General features: G+C 50.4%; 1 protein-coding gene across 1 annotated transcript; it reads right to left on the bottom strand.

The window, feature by feature from the left end:
* Positions 1–6113: 6113 nt before the first annotated feature.
* On the bottom strand, positions 6114–20585 carry CAVIN2 (caveolae associated protein 2). Its single transcript, XM_080799765.1, has 2 exons — positions 19758–20585; positions 6114–9829 (listed from the first exon to the last, which is right to left on the bottom strand). Exons 1-2 carry the CDS (start codon positions 20238–20240, stop codon positions 9071–9073), a joined length of 1242 nt encoding a protein of 413 aa, XP_080655891.1. The 5' UTR covers positions 20241–20585; the 3' UTR covers positions 6114–9070.
* Positions 20586–20857: the final 272 nt, after the last annotated feature.

Genomic DNA, 20857 nt, shown 5'->3' with positions numbered 1-20857 from the left:
CTTTACAAAAAAGGAGAGAGAGAGAGATTATCCAGTAGTCCTGACCTTATCACAGGAGCCCTTTAAAGATGGAATTTCTCTGGCTGGCAGAAGGAGAAGGAGAAGGAAGGGGTTGGGGGAGGGAGGGAAGAAGACGCACAAAAGGAAGACGTCGGAGATTCAAAGAACACAAAAGGTTGAATGTGCCATTGCGGCTGTGAAGATGGAGAGGACGACATGGTAAGGGATGTGCGCAGCCTCTAGGAGCTGAGAGCAGCCCCTGATTGATGGCCAGCCGGCAAATGGGCACCTCTGTCCTGCAGCGGCAGGGAACTGGCTTCTGCTAACGAGAAGGAGCTTGGAAGCAGACATTCCCCAGAGCCTCCAGACAAGGACTCAGTCCAGCCAATACCTTGATTTCAGCCTTGGATATATGAGCCGAGATCCCAGCCCCATCATGCTGGGTTTCTGACCAACGGAACCATGAGCTAATAAGTGGGGGCTATTTAATGCTGCTAAGTTTGTGGTCATTTATTACACAGTGACAGAAAGCTATTAGTTTTCTGTAATATTTTTAAGAAAATGAACAATTACATCAGGGATTATCTGGCCACTAGGCTTATGGGCCATTTTTTTCCCTGCTTAATTACATTTTTAATTAAATAAAGAAACTTCAGACGTGCTATTAAAAAAACCCAACCCTTATTGTAAGGATAACATGTGCTTTTGAAGTTGAATGTTAAGTTACTGTACCTAAGAAAAGTCAAAATTTCTCATTGATTTTCATTGTATATTTTAATTTATTCATCCCTGTCTCATCCTAGAAAAGATAGTATGTAACATTATAAATTAGTAATGTGTTTTCAGGAGGGAAAATTCCCTAAATTAAACAACCAAACCAAAACCAATTTGAACACTTTGGGCCAGAGAGTGACTAAGCAAGCAGTTTACTGCCAGCCATGCTGGGATGGTGCGAGGGGAGAGAGTGTCTGTTGGGTTGTTCCCATCTACCTAGTGAACCCAGGGGCTCTCCCAGGGCTTGGCAGACAGTATGTGTCCAATATTTACTTGCTAATTAAAACGAATGTGCTTGTTGTCAATATTGCATTTTGAAGACTATAGATTTTCTCCTGCTTGGTCTCCCCTCTACCATTTTGTTTCATACTTTAGAGCAGAAAAATTCTTACTCCTGTGTGTTCTTTAAGTCTGCACAACTACACATTCCACAACTTAGCTTCCCTCCATCTCTATCCTGGACATTTACGATATGCGACACAGCCAAGCTACCGTATCTCCAGTAACTCTCTTGAGCGACTATTTTTCAAATAACAACTTCCTCAAGGCTGAAGATTTATTTTTCTTTCAAATTATTTGTTTCCTCTTGCTTTGCTACTGTAAGTTCAAATTCTTTATCTGGGGGATTCTCAGCGCTTTCCCTTTTCTCAATACAAAGTTTCTAAACGGCGAAGACTTCTCTTACCCTTCTCTCTCATCCACGGGCCAACATGGGGCCTGGCACACATAGATGCTGAGTACATGTACTAATGTCAATAAAACAAGGTGATTTTTAAATGTTTCTTGCAGAAATAGAAGGAGAAAACCTTCCTGTGGTTATTAGATAATTCTGGTCTAACTGCTTTTATTTAATCTCTTCAAATCTAGCTACAAGGTAGTTGGGAAGGGTCTTTTGGTCTCTGACAAGAGAAAGAGTGATGGTAGGAAGAAAAAAGAGAACTGTAGGCCATAATGAAATTATACCCAATGTATATCAGTTTCCCGTTCTCTGGTTAATTTCAGGGGCAACCCCATAAACTAAGATACTGCTTTCCCCCTTCCACCTTCGAAGGGGATTTCCTTTTATTACGTAGTGACTTAAAATTATTGACTTAAAGCCCTTAGGAAATTTTGTTTTCCAAATAAGGGCACACTCAGCAGAGCACACTGCTTTTTGCCACACGTGGCTGAGGTTGGGAGGTAATTAACACGCAGTGGCCCTTGGGGACAGGGACGCAGCTACTCCCTGCGCTTTCTTAGAGCTGCAGGTGGTTGCAAGCAAAAGTTTCTCCTTAACAAAGGACATCTTGCCTCCGTGCTCCATCTATTCCAGCTTTTTTTTCCCCCAACCCTGAGCTCTGAAGGCTCAATTTAGAATCCAAAAAATTGACCCCTGTTTTTTCCCATTAGAACCTCATTACTCACGATAAAAAGTTGAAGCCGTACGGTGCTGGCTGGCAATTTTACTGTGACATACGGCAAAGCAGAATGCACACTTACTTTTGTCATGCACAGCAAGTCCAGGTTATTGCCAGATTAGGTAGTTTTCAAATAAAATATAGAAGTGGGCTAGTCATAACCTGTGCTCAGTTTACCAAAAATACGAATCCTTTAGACATCCGAGGGATCGGCGGGTAACCCAGAGGCAGCTAGCAATGCTATTCACAGCGAACGGTGTCTTCCTATTAGAGAACATACCACCGTCTTCCAGTGTGACTGGCGACTGTCTCCTCCTCACGTTAACTCAGCAGCATTAACCGCAAATTCAGGAAAGAGCAAGAAAACCTTTCTCTCAGGTTCTGGCGAGAGTATTTTTGTATTTCTTACTTCCCTAAGAAGGTTTTTGTGCTTTGTCTCAGGGCACATCCGGTCCTGTTACCAGCTTTCCGTTCTCCCGTCTGTTCCCCAGGGTGGGGAAGGAGGACCCAAGAGCCCTCATCCCCGTGGACCTGGAGTCAGAAACGGATGGTCTGTGCCTCGGCTACATCCCGACAGCGGACAGTGGATGGGTTCGTGCGATATTTTAAAATGATTTGAGCTTATTGCCAAAAAAGGAAAAGGCAGGAGATTTTCATGAGAAAAGAGATCTGAGTTTTGGCCTTTCCTGAAAGAAGTTGAAGTGACGGCCACTGGGGTTGGGTACTGGCTGTCGGTTCACCACAATCCGGGGCGGCATCCAGAAGGTACCATCCCTTTTAGGGAATTAGAAAAAGGCACTGCCTCCGGGCAGGTGCACTGTAAGGTGCCGCATCGTGCCCACGGCCCACGTGTCACAACTTTGCTTCGGCGGCTGCCACCATCTTGGACTGTTTTACTCCCGTGCGAGCCCCGTAGGCGTTTGAGTTTGTGACCACTGCCAAAGCCTTTGGAGACGCCGCCGCCTGCAGCGTGCATCTTGACGAGTGAGGGCCGGCCCGGAGGGTTGGCCGTGATGGCTTGCCCACGGAAATGGAGACGTCAGCGTTTGCTTGACCCGGCTCCCGTTTTCCTTGAGAAGATGGTCTTGTGGGAATCGTACTCAGAGGCTTGGTCTCTATGTCCTCAAGATTCACCCAGTCTCCGGCCCCCCCACCCCCAACATCGCCCCCCACGCGGATCTGATGTTTGCTCGTCTTCTCAGCCTGTGAGCGGATGTGTCCAGGCGGGAGAGAGCAGTTTCTCTAGTATGACACGGGGACATGACTGCTTTTACTTGAGTTTGAGGCAGGCTGGTTGTGCCATCGTGGAGCCGGCTGATTCCAGCCCTTGCTGACAGCTCGCCCTTATTAAACCATGCCCGCAGTGAGCCCTGCAGCTGCTGACGAGGGGTGATGCCGAGAGGCCCGGGAGCCCCTGGGTGGCCTCAGCAGACCCGAATAATCACCTCTCCGTGGCTCCCTGGGAACTGGGAGCTGTGTTTTCCTAGCCTTGGTGTGACAAGCACCCAAATCATTTATAAAGTGCAGCTGTATCTGATGCCATATATGGGACGATAAACGAAGTTAATACTATGCCATCTGAGAGCTTATAAAGTGATTCATAATTAAGCACAGTTGGATGATACCATTAGGAGTCTGTCTTGGCAGCGGCATGGATCCCAGGCTGGGGCTGGGCGCTGACTCTGACATTCAGTAGTTATGTAAACTTGCACACATCGTAAGTCGGTGAACTTCAAAGGAAAAAATAATTAAATTCTAACAAGTGTGAGAACTTAGAGCCATGAAGAACTCTGGAGATTCTCCCCAACCCTCCATCATACTAGTTGTATGAATTAACCTCAAAGGTCTCAGGTGCAAAATCAGTACTTTCCTAGTAGGATTTGTATGGTTAAATGAGAGAATACTGGGCTGCTGGGGGGGGGGGGGGCTCAGTCGGTTAAGCCTCTGCCTTTGGCTCAGGTCGTGATCTCAGGGTCCTGGGGTTGAGCCCTAAGCTGCAGGAGCCTGCTTCTTTTTCAGCCCCTCTCCCTTGCTCGTGCTCTCTCTCTCTCTCTCTCTCTCTCTCAAATAAATAAAAAAAATCTGAAATGAGAGAATACTTGTGCTCAGCACGTGGTAGGACACGGCCTGACCCACAGTGGTAGGAGGTCTTCACATGTGTGACCAGCAGGTCATTTTGCTAAAGGTGCGGCTTCTTAATTGGGGCAGTTTGGGTGAAGAGTTAGAAATACTGTTAGCGTTTCAGATACCATGGGTAATGCAGTGGTTAAAACAAAAAAGAGAGGGCTGGGTCGTTAAGGATGTAGTAATGTAATAATGTGAGTTACTGCCTGTTCCCTTTAGGAATGAGCTCCTGGCTGCCGCAGTCTTTATCTCGACACCCAGATCGAGCAGAATACAAAGGTCGCAATGGCAATTTCATTCGAAACCTGTTTAGCCGTGTCGGAGTCTCGGTTTTTAGGAAAAGACTTGCGGTTGCTATGGAACTGTTCATCATGATTGCTGCCTGTACCCCAGTCCCTCAGACTCCCGGTCTCCGCTATAAAATCGTTTAGGCCTGAGCTGTAGGGCAGTAAACAAACTTTCAAGCAAGAATTAACTGGGCTTGGGTATTCGTGTCTTAATGTCGGAAATGCCTTTCATTATAACCTTTACTTACACTAGCGGCTTGGTCCGTGGAAGGAGCCTCTCGTCTCTTGATGGTGGACTGAAACACACGAGCAGTGCTAAAAACAGAAACATTTTGGGCTCTCATCATACAATAAATGGGAAAAATCTTTATTTTGTGCAGAAGTGGCCTTAGTGGGGAGCTTTTATTTTCATGCATAAAAAGAAATTCAGCCAAATGCTAGATTCCTAAGTGGAAAGAGGAAAATATTCCTGTTGAAATACATATGTCTGTATATATTAAAAATAAGATCTTGTAGTGAAGTGACATCTTTGCTATATTTCGGTGAGATTTGTGGTCCGTATAAGAGATGCTTCTTCACTCCTGAACTATATTTCTGAGATACGGATCTCAGTGCTTTATTAATGTATAACCCGTCTTTGGGGGGAAACTAATCTAGTTCCTGAGCTCCAGGCACATAAAGTTAGAAACGGGTTATTGGGTAGGTAGAAGGAAGACATATCTAATTTGGGGACTTTTCAGCCTCACCAGTGTGCAAATAACTCAACAATGAAACAGAATAAACAGCTTCCATTTCCACAACTGCTCCCCTCTCTAATCCCTACAGGATGTGTTTTCCAACAATTATCTGGCCTAATTCGCTGTTTTATTACTTAGAATTTTAATGCTTCAAATGGGGAACACAAAATACATGTTTGTCACTAAAATCTAAAAAGCTTTAAGCGTGAATTTTCACCAGCATGCAAATAGTTTATAGGAACAAACGGCATAAGCATTTTTGGAAAGAAAAATATAAACCGTACATTAACTCTGGATCCCCCAACTCTGGCCGCAAAAAGTGACAGCAACTTCATAAAGGTTAAATAGGCAGGCTCAGGCTCTGGAGTGAACGAAGTCCTCTACCACGTGCACGGTGCCGCCGCAGACAGAGTTTGCTCCGTGTGAATGAACTGCACATACATTCAACACACCCATGTTTGCAGGGCTCTTTAAGGCATTATAAGGTCTGGTACAAAACAATAAAAATGCAGATGGAACTATCAAATTTATCAAGCTGCTGCGATAAATTCAGATGCTCTCCAAGGCTGGCAAAGTGATGTCAAGAAAGTTAAACTTGAAGAATGAGACTTGGATTTGTAAATGAGATCAGGGGAAAAAGAAAGCAGAGTTAACAGGGGAGATCAAGATAGAAACGATGAACGTTACAGCTCTGTTTGGGGGAGAGTTTAAAAATCAATTCTTCTTGCTTGTTCTAAAATTGTCCTGCCAAAAAGACTGACATTGTTATATACTTTTTATTTTTTGGTTTATTTAGTCTTCTTTAACACAGCCATTGTTAGTTCAACAATCTAGTATTGGGGGTACATTATTGCCAAACAAGGACAGAGCTGTATAGGTTATGCCATCAATACATCTGTTAATCCTTCTTTCCTTCTCTAACACAAAGCATCGTTTGTTAATACAGTCTTGGATTACTTCTATTTGTAAGGTTACATATGGTGAGTGGTATGTACGAAAGGTGGGGAGTTTGCTCCCTAGCACAACCGTCTCTAAACTAAAATTCAATAGTTTTCTCAAAACATTAGCATTCTGTAATTAAAAATAGATAAAGCACTATTTTAGTATAATGTTAGGCAGTAGTAAAAATTATCCTGTCGGAATAAATGTGCCCATATACACTAGCATGCTTTTGGAAGAATCATATTAATATTCTGTGAAATTAATACATAAATAAAATATGACCCAGGATGAAATCAGCAGTATGTACAAAAAGGAAAAACAGAATCCTTCCCTTCTCACACCTGTTGATTTTAACATCTTTCTCGACCTATGTTACATCATCTGGAGAGAAAAGGTTATTTCAAATTTGGAAAACATGAAAGAATAGGATGATGCAGCTTCCTACAGAAGACAGCACGTAGGAATCGTGAAGATTTGTGTTCACTCTCATGTTAAAGAGACAACATCTTTTTAAACCTCCCTGGAGAAATATTTGTCATGTCTTTGATTTATTAAGAAAAATGCAACTTTAACAGAGTAAACTGTGTTTTCGTATTATTTGGAAATATTAGAAAATAAGAATATTGTGAAGATAGAACCTACTATTCCAGGATATATGAAACTCTTCAGAATTATTATTTAAGGAACGGAATATTTGAGCTGATACTGCAAATAGTTTCTTTCTAAGCAGGCGGTTTTTTTCTCTCTTCCTTCTCTTCGGCGTTCTTCCTTTCTGGTTTCTCTTATTTTCCAGCTTCTCCTTGGTTTTCTTTCTCGGACAGGCCTGGCTTTCCTTCATCTCCCGCTGTTCGCGGACTGTGACAGTCTTTCAGGTTTTCCCCTTCATTTTCAGTAAGACACTGGTTTCTATTACGTGGATAACCAACTGGACCTTCTCTTTGACCTTTCGTAAAAAGTGGATTTTTTCCCCCTGAAATATGAAGTAGTTTTGTCTCTAGCTTCAATACCTGTGCGTATTGTATATCAGACACTTGAAATACGGAAATTCGCTTCACGGGGTTCTGTGGAGAGTCCGGACAGCGCGGGCACAGCGCGCGGCGAGCTCGGGGTGACAGCCGCGAGCTCGGGGTGACAGCCGCGAGCTCGTGGTGACAGCGGCGAGCTCGGGGTGACAGCGGCGGGCTCGGGGTGACAGCGGCGGGCTCGGGGTGACAGCGGCAAGCTCGGGGTGACAGCCGCGAGCTCGGGGTGACAGCGGCGAGCTCGGGGTGACAGCCGCGAGCTCGGGGTGACAGCGGCGAGCTCGGGGTGACAGCGGCGAGCTCGGGGTGACAGCCGCGGGCTCGGGGTGACAGCGGCGGGCTCGGGGTGACAGCGGCGAGCTCGGGGTGACAGCGGCGGGCTCGGGGTGACAGCGGCGGGCTCGGGGTGACAGCCGCGGGCTCGGGGTGACAGCGGCGAGCTCGGGGTGACAGCGGCGGGCTCGGGGTGACAGCCGCGGGCTCGGGGTGACAGCGGCGAGCTCGGGGTGACAGCGGCGGGCTCGGGGTGACAGCCGCGGGCTCGGGGTGACAGCCGCGGGCTCGGGGTGACAGCCGCGGGCTCGGGGTGACAGCGGCGGGCTCGGGGTGACAGCCGCGGGCTCGGGGTGACAGCCGCGAGCTCGGGGTGACAGCGGCGAGCTCGGGGTGACAGCGGCGGGCTCGGGGTGACAGCGGCGGGCTCGGGGTGACAGCCGCGAGCTCGGGGTGACAGCGGCGAGCTCGGGGTGACAGCGGCGGGCTCGGGGTGACAGCGGCGGGCTCGGGGTGACAGCGGCGAGCTCGGGGTGACAGCCGCGAGCTCGGGGTGACAGCGGCGAGCTCGGGGTGACAGCCGCGGGCTCGGGGTGACAGCAGCGAGCTCGGGGTGACAGCGGCGGGCTCGGGGTGACAGCGGCGGGCTCGGGGTGACAGCCGCGAGCTCGGGGTGACAGCGGCGAGCTCGGGGTGACAGCCGCGGGCTCGGGGTGACAGCCGCGGGCTCGGGGTGACAGCGGCGAGCTCGGGGTGACAGCGGCGGGCTCGGGGTGACAGCGGCGAGCTCGGGGTGACAGCGGCGAGCTCGGGGTGACAGCGGCGAGCTCGGGGTGACAGCGGCGGGCTCGGGGTGACAGCCGCGGGCTCGGGGTGACAGCCGCGGGCTCGGGGTGACAGCGGCGAGCTCGGGGTGACAGCGGCGGGCTCGGGGTGACAGCGGCGAGCTCGGGGTGACAGCGGCGAGCTCGGGGTGACAGCCGCGGGCTCGGGGTGACAGCCGCGGGCTCGGGGTGACAGCCGCGAGCTCGGGGTGACAGCGGCGGGCTCGGGGTGACAGCCGCGGGCTCGGGGTGACAGCCGCGAGCTCGGGGTGACAGCGGCGAGCTCGGGGTGACAGCGGCGGGCTCGGGGTGACAGCGGCGAGCTCGGGGTGACAGCGGCGAGCTCGGGGTGACAGCCGCGAGCCACACCGCGCGACCGCGCCTTCGGCTGCCTCTGGGCGGTGACCGCGCCGGCCTGATGGGCGTTTTGCAGCCGCCCCCCTTCTTCTTGCGAGGACCGTGGAGGGATTCCGCACACACAGAACCCAAGAGCGAGGGGGGGTAGCGCTGCCGGCAGGTTGTCTAGCGGCGAATCTCGGTCCCGCGGGCGATGCCGCTGCGGAGCGGACTGCGGCGGCTCGGACAAGCCCGGGGCGGGACGGGCGGCGCTGGGGGCGCGCGGGGGGCCGGCTCTGCGCTCCGGGGGGGGGTCACGGACCGAGCGCACGGGCCGGGCCCGGCGGGCCGCGCTCAGGCGCTCTGGTCCACGCGGAGCACCGCCGGCGGCACCGGGTCCACCGGGTCCTCCGCGTCCTCCGAGGTTAGCAGGTCGCCTCCCTCGTAGTGAACCTTCTGCGCCTTTTCCACGGCCACCGCCGGCTCCTCTTCGTCCTCCTGGATGGCCAAGTCGATGTTGCTCCCCCGGGAGGCTGCCCCTCCTGCGTCCCCCTCCCTGCTCTCTCCCTCCACCGGGGCGCTGGATGGGGACCCTTCGGGAAGGCCCTCTTCCCGCTGGGCAGGTGTCTGGTCGCCGCTGGGCCTGTCCTCGGACCCGGGCCCGCTCTCTGCAGGGCTCTGTCCCTCACGGACTCTCTTCCGCCCGAAGGTGAGGGGAGAAACCTTGAAGGGGGAGCTTTTCCCGGAAGACATCTTCTGGGGATTCGAAGTGAGGGATTTCTTAATCTTCTCTCTCCTCTCTACGGATACGATCTTTGTCCCCAGCTTGTTCATTTTTTTCTCGATGTTCTGGCGAGAAAATGCTTTCTTGAGGCTATCTACTTTCTGCAGGCTGGATCTTTTTATTTTCTCTGCCCTACTTTCTTCTATCTTTTCCTCCGCACTGTCTTCCAGGGCCTCCTCATCGTGGGGAAACTCGTCGTCTGATGAGAGGTCCACCGTGTGCAAGGTCTCCTCCAGGGACTTGTTCTCATCAGCGAGCTCCTCCTTCTCTTCGGCCGGGCCGGACGCGGGCTCTTTCACAAACACGCTGGCAGGGATCTCGTTTTCCTCCTGAAAAGACGGACAATGCAGATTTCATGTTAATAACAGACTTCACAAATTGTCCTGAACCGCTGGGATGGGCTGTGTCGGTCTTTCCGGCACAGGGGGATGATAGAAACCAAACTTCCGTTGGTGGCTTTTGTTTTCTAGAATGTGAGGAGTTAATTCTAAATGGGTCAAGTCACTCCCGTAGGCTGGATAAGGGCAAGGGCTGCTTGTTGGGAATATTCCCCGGGCCGCTGGCAAGGGCCCTATCAGTGACAGGCAGCGGGGGAAGTAGGCTGTGGTTCTGATAGATCAGGAAGTTGCCTAGATAAAGGAGCTAAAGTAAGTAACTGTGAACCCAAGAGGCCTCTCTCTCCTACCCTCCTTCAAGGTCAGATAGCTCTGTCCCGGCCAAAATCCCACTGCAGAAGAGCCTGGAGGCTGAGTTAGAAGATAAAAGATGGGGGCAAGGGAGAGGGGCCTGGGAAGTCCTCAAGTATCGGACGCCATATAAAGCCTCGATGGGGTTCCCTCCCCAGGTAGGAGACAGAAGTAAAAGTATGGTCAACCTTGGTGTCTGTTTGGAACTGCACATTAATTTTTCTAATGACATAACTTTAGAGTAAGAGAAGCAAGGGCCAGCCTTCCTGGGGGCCCACCCCTGGAGCCTCGTGGTTTAGGATATCCTTTGTGGACATTAGGAAGGAGAGGCGGCATGCCATGGCCTTTTCAGAGCGGTGAGTGGGAACACTGATGTAGCTTGTCAAGGCTCTTTTATACGGGGCTTCCTAGGGCAAGACTACTTTGGGCCCCCACCCAGAGCTGAGAGTGACAGGGCTCAGGAATCTGCCCCCTTCCCTGTACTGTTCCCAGCATAGCTCCGGCTCCAGCCTCCAGGCACACGGGCAAAGGTCTGCCCCTCTCTGTGTCTCAGGGAGCAGAGCCCGAGAACGCGCCTTCAGAGTCAAGGGCAATGGCGCTCTCACACCGCCGAGTGGGAGGCTACGACTTCAGACAGATGTGGTCACACGGCGTAGGAAGCCCTTTCATTTTTTATCGGTCTTTGAATACCAGGTTAAAGAGAGCCAACCGGCAGGGGGTCCTCACATTTTTATGGGAAGAAACGGCACAGTAGAAAGAGCGAGTGACAGGAGCCGGAGCCTCAGCCCTGCTGGACTTTCGACAGGCTGGGGGACTTTCAGCAAACAACCCGCTCTCCTTGGGTCTCGTTCCTTCCAGATAAGAACAAGAGGACTTGCCCTCAGGGAGCAGCCTTCCGACTGCACTCGCAGGGGCACCTGGGGCTCGGAGCGGTGCCCGGCTGGCCAGGCTTCCGCGCCCGCGCCCACCCTGCCTTCAACCAGAGCTTCGGTGTCCAGATTATACTGTGGGCCGCCCAGGAGACTCTCAGCTTGAGAAATAACCAGACTTCGTATTTAAAGGTCTATCCGGGACCCCCCACTTCATGTAAAGCTCATGGTAACAAGAAGGACTTCCCTTCTCGGTTTGTAATTTTGATTGACCGAAAAGTAACATCGGGGTCATGATCTAACGCGGACTCTGTGAGTGTACCCGCCCACCTTTCACCTTTTTGCTTACAAAAGCTAAATGCACGAAGTTTGATACAGAGAAACCGAAAAGTCCCTCTTCTTATTAACCACTCATTAACCACTGAATAGTGTAACTGTGATACTCCGAATACAGCCCCGCGTCTCCCCGTGTCCCTGTGTCACACACACACACTCACACGCTGGTCCTCTCCGTAAACTGGTTACAAGCGAAGGATGACATCTTGGGTAGAGATAAACAGCACAAAATCTGGTTGAACAGGATCTCTTGAGTAAAGAAATCACAGATTGTGCTTCCCAAAGCTCTCTCCACAACCACCCATTCTGAGCGTTGTGGAAAGTGTCAGGAACACAGTACAAAAGACAAAGCAAAAAACAGAAAAAAATTGAAAGGAGGACGGGATTCCCATGAGTCATTGGTGACATAGACTTCTCTAGAGAGCGACTCTCCCATGTTTCAAGTCTCAACTTGCTGCTATCTCGCTGGCGTGTACCCCCATGAGGGCGGCAGTTTCTGTCTCTTGTTCCGTTAGGCCCCGACGACGAGAATACTTGAGGAGCCACTCGCCGCACGCGTGCCCGTCGCCTCAGGTGGGGCTGAGAAAGGACTGTGGGCGGCTGCAACAGGAATGAGCCCTGTCCTTCGGGTGGGTTTGAGGACCGCAGGAGCGTGGGCTTAGCTCCGTGTCTTAGAAGGAAGTCTGCGGGCTGTAGCTCCATTGTGAAATGAGGCGAGCCTAGGCCTACGGGCCACGACGGTTTCCCTTTTTCAGGAGGGACGTTATTCTCAGTGGATGAGCATCATGGAGTGGGGGGGGGGGGTCCGACCACAGAAACAGCTACGGCCCTGATGCTTAGTCCAGAAGCAAAATCACTTCTGGGGTTTGACAAGAGGGTTGGGAGAGTTTGCCAGGAGCTGTTTGGAGGAAAAGCAGAAATCAAGAACTTATTGCAAGTCCTCAGTGAAGGAAGTGGAAATTTGGGTGGCAAACTTTAAAATGAAGCCTTGATTCCCAGAGCACAGCTACCTTTTGTATGGCCTGATCTCTGTGGGTCCTCAGAGAGTTACCCCGATGACTTCCCTTCTTCAGCCTCAACAGAGAGGTAAGCATAGGAACTGTGCTTTTAAAAGAATTCAGCAGGGCGCCTGGGTGGCTCAGTAGGTTAAGCCTCTGCCTTCGGCTCAGGTCGTGATCTCAGGGTCCTGGGATCGAGCCCCGAGTCGGGCTCTGCTCAGCGGGGAGCCTGCTTCCCCCTCTCTCTCTGCCTGCCTCTCTGCCTACTTGTGATCTCTCTCTGTCAAATAAATAAAAAATCTTAAAAAAAAAAAGAATTCAACAATGTTGCCTTTTGTCTTAAATGTGCTTTTTGTTATTGAGTCGAAACTCTGGTCTCGCTCGTGACATGTCCTTTGGGGACAGGTTCGAGCAAGGTCAGGTGAGTCGGCAGTGACGTGTGGTGGGTACGCAGGGCGCACAGGAGGGCAGCTGAGGGGTGGCGGGAGACCCGCTGAACTCCCTCCTAGGACGCCTGGGACCTTGATTCAAGCGTGCTTACGCCAGCTCGGAAAATAAACCCAGCGGGAACGGACATAATCCAGAACGAGCTGGGCGGGTCTTCATAAAACTGGAAACAAGTGAGATACGTCTTTTTGACTAACGGCTTTAAGCTCCTGTTGTCACTGTTACTACTTGAGCGGGGTTCTGCGTTCTGTCTGCCCGACGTGGTTTATTTCGGGGTCGCCTGGGGCATCCTGTGTGAGGGCAAGCGCCTCCCCTTCCCACAGGAATCTGCGGGGTCTTACCTTTCCATCCTGTGTCTGTAGAAGCGGGAATGTACCGACACTCCCTCAAAATCTCTATTGTTTTGGTGAAACAAAACATAGACCTGGACCTGTACTGGACCATGAAGAGGCTGTTCCAGTGGCAGAGACTCACCCGGCACCTCAGACAGTAGGTTTTCTAGAACGGCGCTGTCCCTGGGTGCCCTGTCTTCCCTGCACACGGGCCATTGCTTGGTCCTCTCACACACACCTTGTGGAAACGTTCGATGATAGCTCACCTGTCTACAGGTGAAGGGACACTTGCCCGTCAGCCTCCTGTCCTCATGTTTTTGCTCTGCCTTCTAGGGCGGATTCCAGTACGGCGGCTCCTTCCGGGGGGAGGGCCAGGCACACGTCCCCAGCTCCGTCGCTGCTGAACTACGCAGTTACGCCTGCCTCTGCTCTGGGTCGGTGACTCCTTAACGTGGCGTGAAGAATCCTTGGTGGGCTGCGTTGCTTTCGTGGGCACTTCTGTCTGGCGGAGTCCCCCAAGAGCCGCTGACTGTTTGCCCTACGGATTTATTTTCAAAAAGGTACTCAGCCGCCACTAAGGCAGCTGCTCTGGGTTCTGACCTTTCACGAGAACCCTTAGGAGTTTTTCAAAGGAAGGGAGAATTAAACAGCACACTTCAAACATATACGAATGATGTGCTTGCAGCACGGAAGAGAAAAGGAATGGGAAGAACTCCTGAGAAGTGGCATTTTTTCTCCCACTTCAGCTTGTTTGCTGTTTATACTGATTCTCACGAACTAACCGTCCCGGTTGTGCATGTAGATACCAACTCGGAGAAACTTGCCAACCTGCCAAGCACCTCTTGGGTTGGAGATCATGGAAGCAAATCTTTGCGCATACACAGAAGTAGACACTTTGAAAGAGAAGGAGATTCTGTGACGGGCACTGGAAAAGGAAGCCTAGAGACAAAGCTTGAATGAGGGGAGGAAAGCCAGAAGTCTGTTCTTTTGTCACTAACTTATCATCCCTGTTGTTAGAAGAAATTCACTACGGCTGCCACAGTCCCACAGGGATGTGGCGGCATCCTGAAGGGATATGAGGACCATAAATTTGCGTCCATGGGATGCTTTATCCAATAACCTCTAAATACTAGTTATTAAAATGGAACTATGCCCACCTGACATTCTGATTTATAGGTCTCCTTTACACATTGATGGTTTTCTCCAATTTGTGTTTCTGAGGTATAGATTGCCAAGTGGATAAAGCCATTGATTAGAACTGCACCCCTAAGGCAGCTGTCGGTAGAATCAGCAAGTCATAAGAATAAAATGCATTAGTTATAATCCCTGAGCAGTCTTTCACATTGTGGAGGATTTAAAAGTTTCATTATTTTTCAGTGTTATCAAGGGTTCAATTCTTTTTTAAAATCACACTGGTTAGGTATTCTTTGTTACACACACACACATACACACACACACACACACGCCCACCACAAAATGGAAAACAAATCATTCTGAATTATTTAAAAGCTGGTGTAGAAAACCCAGTAAACATGAACTTTGCCATAGTGGGAATACAGTGTTTGTTTTTACTTCATTTTGCCATTCAGCTCTGTAATTTCTATGATTAATAAAAGGAAACCTTGTTAGTCACTTTCTCAGGGCCTTTGCTTCTTTGATATAAAATGAGGTTGAACCAAATGATTATTAAAGTACTTTCCAGATCCAACACGTTTGATTTTCTGATATTAATGTAAATCCCATGAAAAATAATTAACAAATTTCAGAAGCGTTCTCCCAGTGTATGAACGCCAAACGGGTTTCGTTTCATGCAAGAATCCAAACTCTAGGACCTGAGCTGCCCTGGAGAATGTTTTCCGCTCACTCAGTTCTACCAGATCCAGATCGCAAAATGACGGAGGGGGCCACGTGCACGTGGGAGGGCTGCAACTGAGAAACAGTCTAGTTTTTAATAAATGAGAGAAAGTAATGATTCTTCTGAAGAAACAATAATCAGTTATTCACTTAACATGCCTGAGGCAGTGCTCACCTTCCGTAAGTACAAATAATAACACTTAGAAGCCAGTATTTTGTTTATCTCAGAAACTCGAAGGGAACGGGGTAAGCCTCGCTTCAAAACCAATACCCCATTATGGGAACGTTAATCAATGTGACATCAACATGGCGAGTTGTCACCTAAACAGGTCTTTGATTTTCTGTATTCTCATTTCTTCTACAGGTTTAATAATTCAGCGGTTTTCAGAGCAGTGGCTTTGGGTGGAGAAAGTACCATCTTTAGAAAAAAAAAATTCAACTTTAAAATAGTCTGAAGATGTTACACTTTTAGCACTTTTCTCAAATTCTGGTCTCATCGAAGGAAGCCAAACGATGAATATTTGAACACGCTGATGGGCCCGATTCTCCATGAATGTGCCCACAGCGAACACCCAGCCTCTACTCTTTTCACCCAATTTCACAATTTTATGTGGATGAAAGTGTAAGCTGTCCATGAGTACTCTCATTTTGTTCCCTAGATTGGAAATCATTCCCAAACTGCTTTTTCAGATAATCATTACGAGAACCTTCAGGCATAAGTGGGCACCACACCCTCCCGGCCAGTTACCTGTGAGATTCTAGGCTCTTCAATCAACAGAGAAAATTCCCTTTTAACAGTAAATTCACTGATTTTCTGTATAAGTGCTATTTTTAGGTAAAGATAGCCATACTTACAGAAAAGGCATTCGTCTTATTAGTCTTTAGCGTTTGCTTTTTGATCACCAATTCCTCTGAGTCTTATTTCATTTATACTGGGTCCTGTCACAGTATTTTGAATTCAAACATTGTTCTGAAGCTATTATAAAATAGTGTAAGAAGAAAAGCTGCTAAATTTAACAAGGATTTTACCGGGTTTTGTTTTTTTTTTCCATTGTTCAAAGGGAGAGGAGTGGTATCTAGTTTTAGATACCGCTGGCTATAATTTGAAGTAATTGCCAAAGACCTGAGAGGCTTTAATACCACAATGATGCGGTAAGTTCAGCAGACATTTAAGTAAATAAATAGATTATATATTTTATTTATTTTTATTTTTTAAAGATTTTATTTATTTATTTGAGAGCGAGAGAGATCGAGAGAGAGAGAGAGAGAGCATGAGCGGTGGGGAGGGACTGTGGGAGAGGGAGACGCAGACTCCCTGTTGAGCAGGGAGCCCAACGCAGGTCTCAATCCCAGGATCCCAAATTCACAACCTGAGCTAAACGCAGACGCTCAACCAACGGAGCCACCCAAGCGCCCAATAATGTTTTTTTAACAGGACACAATAAGGACAAAGTTTGGAGTTTAAAGGAGTGCTACCGTGTAAGTACCTAGTAGACAACCCAACGGAGTGACCAACCAGGAAGCACCTGCAGATTCCGGAGGACGCGACAGGACTTCACAAACCGGAAGCCTAATCGTCTGGACATTATGTACGAGATGTGCTCAAGCAAAGTGGCGGATTTTCTTCCCTCTCTCTTTTTTTATTTTTAATTTTCACATCAAATTTTTTGTTTGTTTTAAACTAGAAAACCAATGGATTTAGTAAGGAAAGTCTAGCGTAGGATTTGAGCAGACTGAAGACGACACATTACTTATGAGGCGGTACCTGGTGTATTATCTGCCTCCTCATCCTCTTACCCACCCGCTGTCACTCCGTGAAGACTCCTGCCACGAGACGGCTCTATTTGGGTCGGCCCTTTGGGCCGGGTCCTTTGCTCTCATGGTGTGTTGTGGACATAATACTGATTTCAGCAGGACGGTTGTCATACAATGTCCCAACTAAAAAGCGTAAGCATAGCCGTTTTAAGGTCTTGGGTAGGGAGGCATCGTTTGTTACTCAAGAGTCACATTTCTAACCGAGCAGAAGTATAGCCTCCACTCTGTGCAAATGCATTTCAGATCGCCCAGGAAGAGCTTCTCTCCCTTGAGACGCCGTGCCAGTCTCTACCCATTTTAAACAGGTTATTCCATTCACTCCTCACCCGTAGGAGAGGCAGGAAGGAAGCAGCCTTCATGTGGAAAAGCACACACCCGAACGAGTTACATGGGCGTGCCTACCCCGCCACACTCCTTTCTTCCCAGATAACATCAACAAGACAGAAACGTCTTTGAATCCCTGCATCCCATCTGCAAATTGGGGGAAATGAGATAACACGCAGAAAGACACTTAGAGCTCGCTGAGCTTCCGAAAAGAGCTCAACAGTGTTTTGCTCCTATTAACAGCCTCAGTGTACAGATGAGAAAACAGAAGCTTAGAGAGGCTGCGAAGTGTGCACAAGATCCCGTAGTTGCAGGCGGTGAAACTCGAATATGAACCAGGGTCCCTGCGACAAAATAGAGCTTCTCAAGCCCGAACCCGGAGCACTCTCCAGCACACGCCGGCGTTCCACCCACGGGCGTAGCTACCGACCTGGACACCCCACTTTCAAAGAGAAAGTGGCCCTTCGTCCGCTAGGCGATTGCACCTGTCTTGTTTCTGTCAAAATAATCATTTACAATGTCTTGAGAGTGGAGACTTCGGATATCCTTCAGGCTACTAAAGTGTCTTCCATAGTTGAAGAAAGGCCCAGCTCCTTGAGTCCTAAACTGTTCTTTCAAAAACAAAAAAAGGAGTGTTCCTGGGGCAGCTCACTAGAAGGTGCACCACGGAGCCTGAAGACACTGCTCTGGGCTCTCTGGGAAGCGCCCACCTCGCTCTCAAGCACCCCGTTTTGCCGTCTACTCACTATCCGGAGAACTGCTACTGTTCCTGGCTGCAGCTTCACACCTGTCGGTCCCAAACTGAAGACCGAGGTAGGGTTCAACAGCAGATCTCGTCCTTAAGTTCCCCAACCATTGTTTTTGTTTTGTTTTGTTTTGTTTTAAATGTCATATTTATTGTTCTCTTGAATTTTGAGTCACGCGTCTTCTCCATCCCTGCCCCCAACATCTACAGAACGTCCGTGGCAAAATGAAACATAAACCGATCCTGACAAATGATGATCTCCCTCTACTAGGTCCTCCCCTCCCGCCCCCTTAACGGAGGGACAGAGGACAAGAGATAATCTCCCTGATTCACATGGGAAGGAGGAACATTTCCTCTGACGACTCAGATTTAAACACGTCTGTACATGTTTGGTTTTGTTTGGAGATCAGTATTTAATTTAGAAATGCCTTGAGAGCTGAGATTTCTAATATCTTTTAGGCTGAAAAAGTAAGGATCTTACATGGCTTAAGAAAGGCGCAGTCACCATATCTCTTTTCGGTTCATCTGGTGCATGAAAAGCTCTCCCATTTGCATGAAAAGCTAAAAAATGTCTGGGCTGCGAGAGCCCGCGAGGTAGAGGAGGACATCAGCTGCCTGAAGCTTTACATCAAGTGCAATTTGGGGAGGACAAAAAAGCAGCAGGATGAGTCTTTCCTTTTATGGAGGGAAGGAGGCTTAGGTTCTAACTTGGCAGAGCAGATTCATTTAGAAAAAAGAAGGCTCCCTCGGTTAAATTCCAATTTCTGAATCTCCCTTGGGAGATGAAGGCTCTTCTTGTGTGCCTTTCACAATCAAACAGTTGGTTATAGCCTCTCCCCTCCATGGCTTTGAAACCCTCTCCTATTCACATGGTCACAAGGAGACAGCCCTGGGGCAGGGATGGCAACTGCTTCCTGGGCTCTGCGTTGGCTGCGTTCCCCTGGGCGGAAGGGCTTCCAGCATTAGGCAGGGCTGCCCCTGGACGCACAAATGCCCACCACTTGGCGGAACAACAGCCCCACGCAATCTCCCTGTCCCCAGATACCCTCTTGCTACATTAATTGCATCATTGATGCATTAAAAAAATTAAGTGGCCTTTTTATTCTAAGGCAACCCTTTACAAGAGAAAATACTGAACACTAGCTTCTGTGACTGTGACTGGTAACACTGCTTGCATTTCACCTTACAGTTGTGGTTTCCCTGGGCCAAAACAAGCCTACCTGGTGCGTTCATAAAGAGTTACGCTCTGTATTTTTAGTGCATCATTGGCTAGAAAAATAACTCAACAAAGACTGCTTTGGCCAAAAGAATCTTCAAGGAAGAGACTAGCTCAACTCCGAGGGCATCGTCTTCAATACTTGGTTAGTCCCCCAAACACGGGTGTCTTCTCCACTAAGAGACACTTAACACAGTCATGAATTTGACCTGATGAAAAAACCAGCCCGCACGATTGTCTCATTTCCACAAAGAGTTAATCCACAGCCACCGAATGAACGTGCCCTGCCCGGCTAACAGCCGCAGTCGGAGCGCGGAGAGACAAATGAACGTGACCACGGTGCGCGCACCTGCCCACCTTCCCAACCCGCGGACTGCCTCCAGGTGCTCCCTAAAGGACGACCCTGGCCTGCGCGCCCCCCCCCCCCGGGGCATCTGCCATGGGTTGGGGCTGCGGTAACCTGGGAGGTCGCACCCCCCCCCGGATTTCGCCGCGGGACAATGCTGCGTGTGTGTGGTCCCCGACAGGCAGGACAGATGTACAAACGGCCGGGAGGGCCAGGCGGGCTGAGATCGCGAGGGCGGAGGGGCCCCAGCTGCGCAGGGCAGGCGGGGGTGGGGGGGGTAGGCACTGACCTGGAAGATGAGCACCTTGAAGTGGTTGCGCCGGAGCAGCTGGGCGTGGTTGGCCTCCAGCCGCCGGACCTGCGCGCTCTGCCGGTCCATGCGCTCCTTGACGGCCCGGGTGTGCGCGCTCACCTTGCGCGACTTCTCCAGCAGCTTGCTCACCGTGTTGCCGGTGCAGGCCTGGTACTTGGAGAGCTTGGTGAGGTCGTTCTGGATGCCCTTCACGGAGCCCTCCAGGCTGATCTGCCGCCGCTCCATGTGGTGCTGGTTCTCCTGCACCGCGTCCAGCATGTGCACCAGCTTGTCCAGCAGCGTGAGCACCGTGACGGCGTTCACCTGCGCGCTGTCCCGGAGGGTCTCCTCCGCGCTCGCCAGGTTCAGGCTGGGGCTCGGCGTGGAGGAGGGCGCCAGGCTGGGGCTGGCTGGCTTCTCGGGCCACGTGCCAGAGCCCAGGGCCCGCGACCTCTCGGCTTGGGCGAGGTCCTCCCCCATGGCCGGGCAGGCGGGAAGGTGCTCCCGGGGCGGGAAGGACGGGGCGGGCCGCGGAGAGGGGCCCGGGGCTCTGCGCTCAGAGCCCGGCTCTCCGGACCGGAGGAGGGTCCCTCGCCCCGACGGCTCCAGGGGCCGGGAACTGCGGTCCAGCCGCTCTTAAAGGCCCGACTCCACCCAGTGGGAGGCGAAGCTCACAGACCCGGCAACCACTCAGGGCGCAGAAGCGGCCGCACACTTCCTGACCCCGTGCTCCCGGGCCCGGCTCTTTCCTGCAGGTTTTCTTCCCTCCTTCTCTGTCCCTGTCTAACAGAAGTTCAGTGCCGTGTTTCAACCATGACTTCATCCAGAGGCGGAGAGAAACACGCGGACTTGGCTCGGCTCCCCGGCCTCCAGTTGGCTGGAGCTTGTGAACTTTCCTCCGGCTGCTCTGCTGCGGGTGCAGCACAGGGCGCCTGGGTGTGTGCGTGCGTGTGTGTGTGAGTGTGTGCGTGTGTGTTTTCCTGGATACAGGTTATTGCAACGGGAAGTATTGTATTGTTTGTCCTACAAGGACGAGGGGCTGCAGGAGGAACGTGTCCCACCGGGAGGGGCTCCGTTTCAAAGGGTCCTTGCAGCCA

Source organism: Martes martes (genome assembly GCF_963455335.1).
Source record: "Martes martes genome assembly, chromosome: 3".
Classification (NCBI taxonomy): Eukaryota; Metazoa; Chordata; class Mammalia; order Carnivora; family Mustelidae; genus Martes; species Martes martes.
The sequence above is the reverse complement of the archived record's forward strand: the minus strand, read 5'-3'. Positions and strand labels throughout refer to the sequence as shown.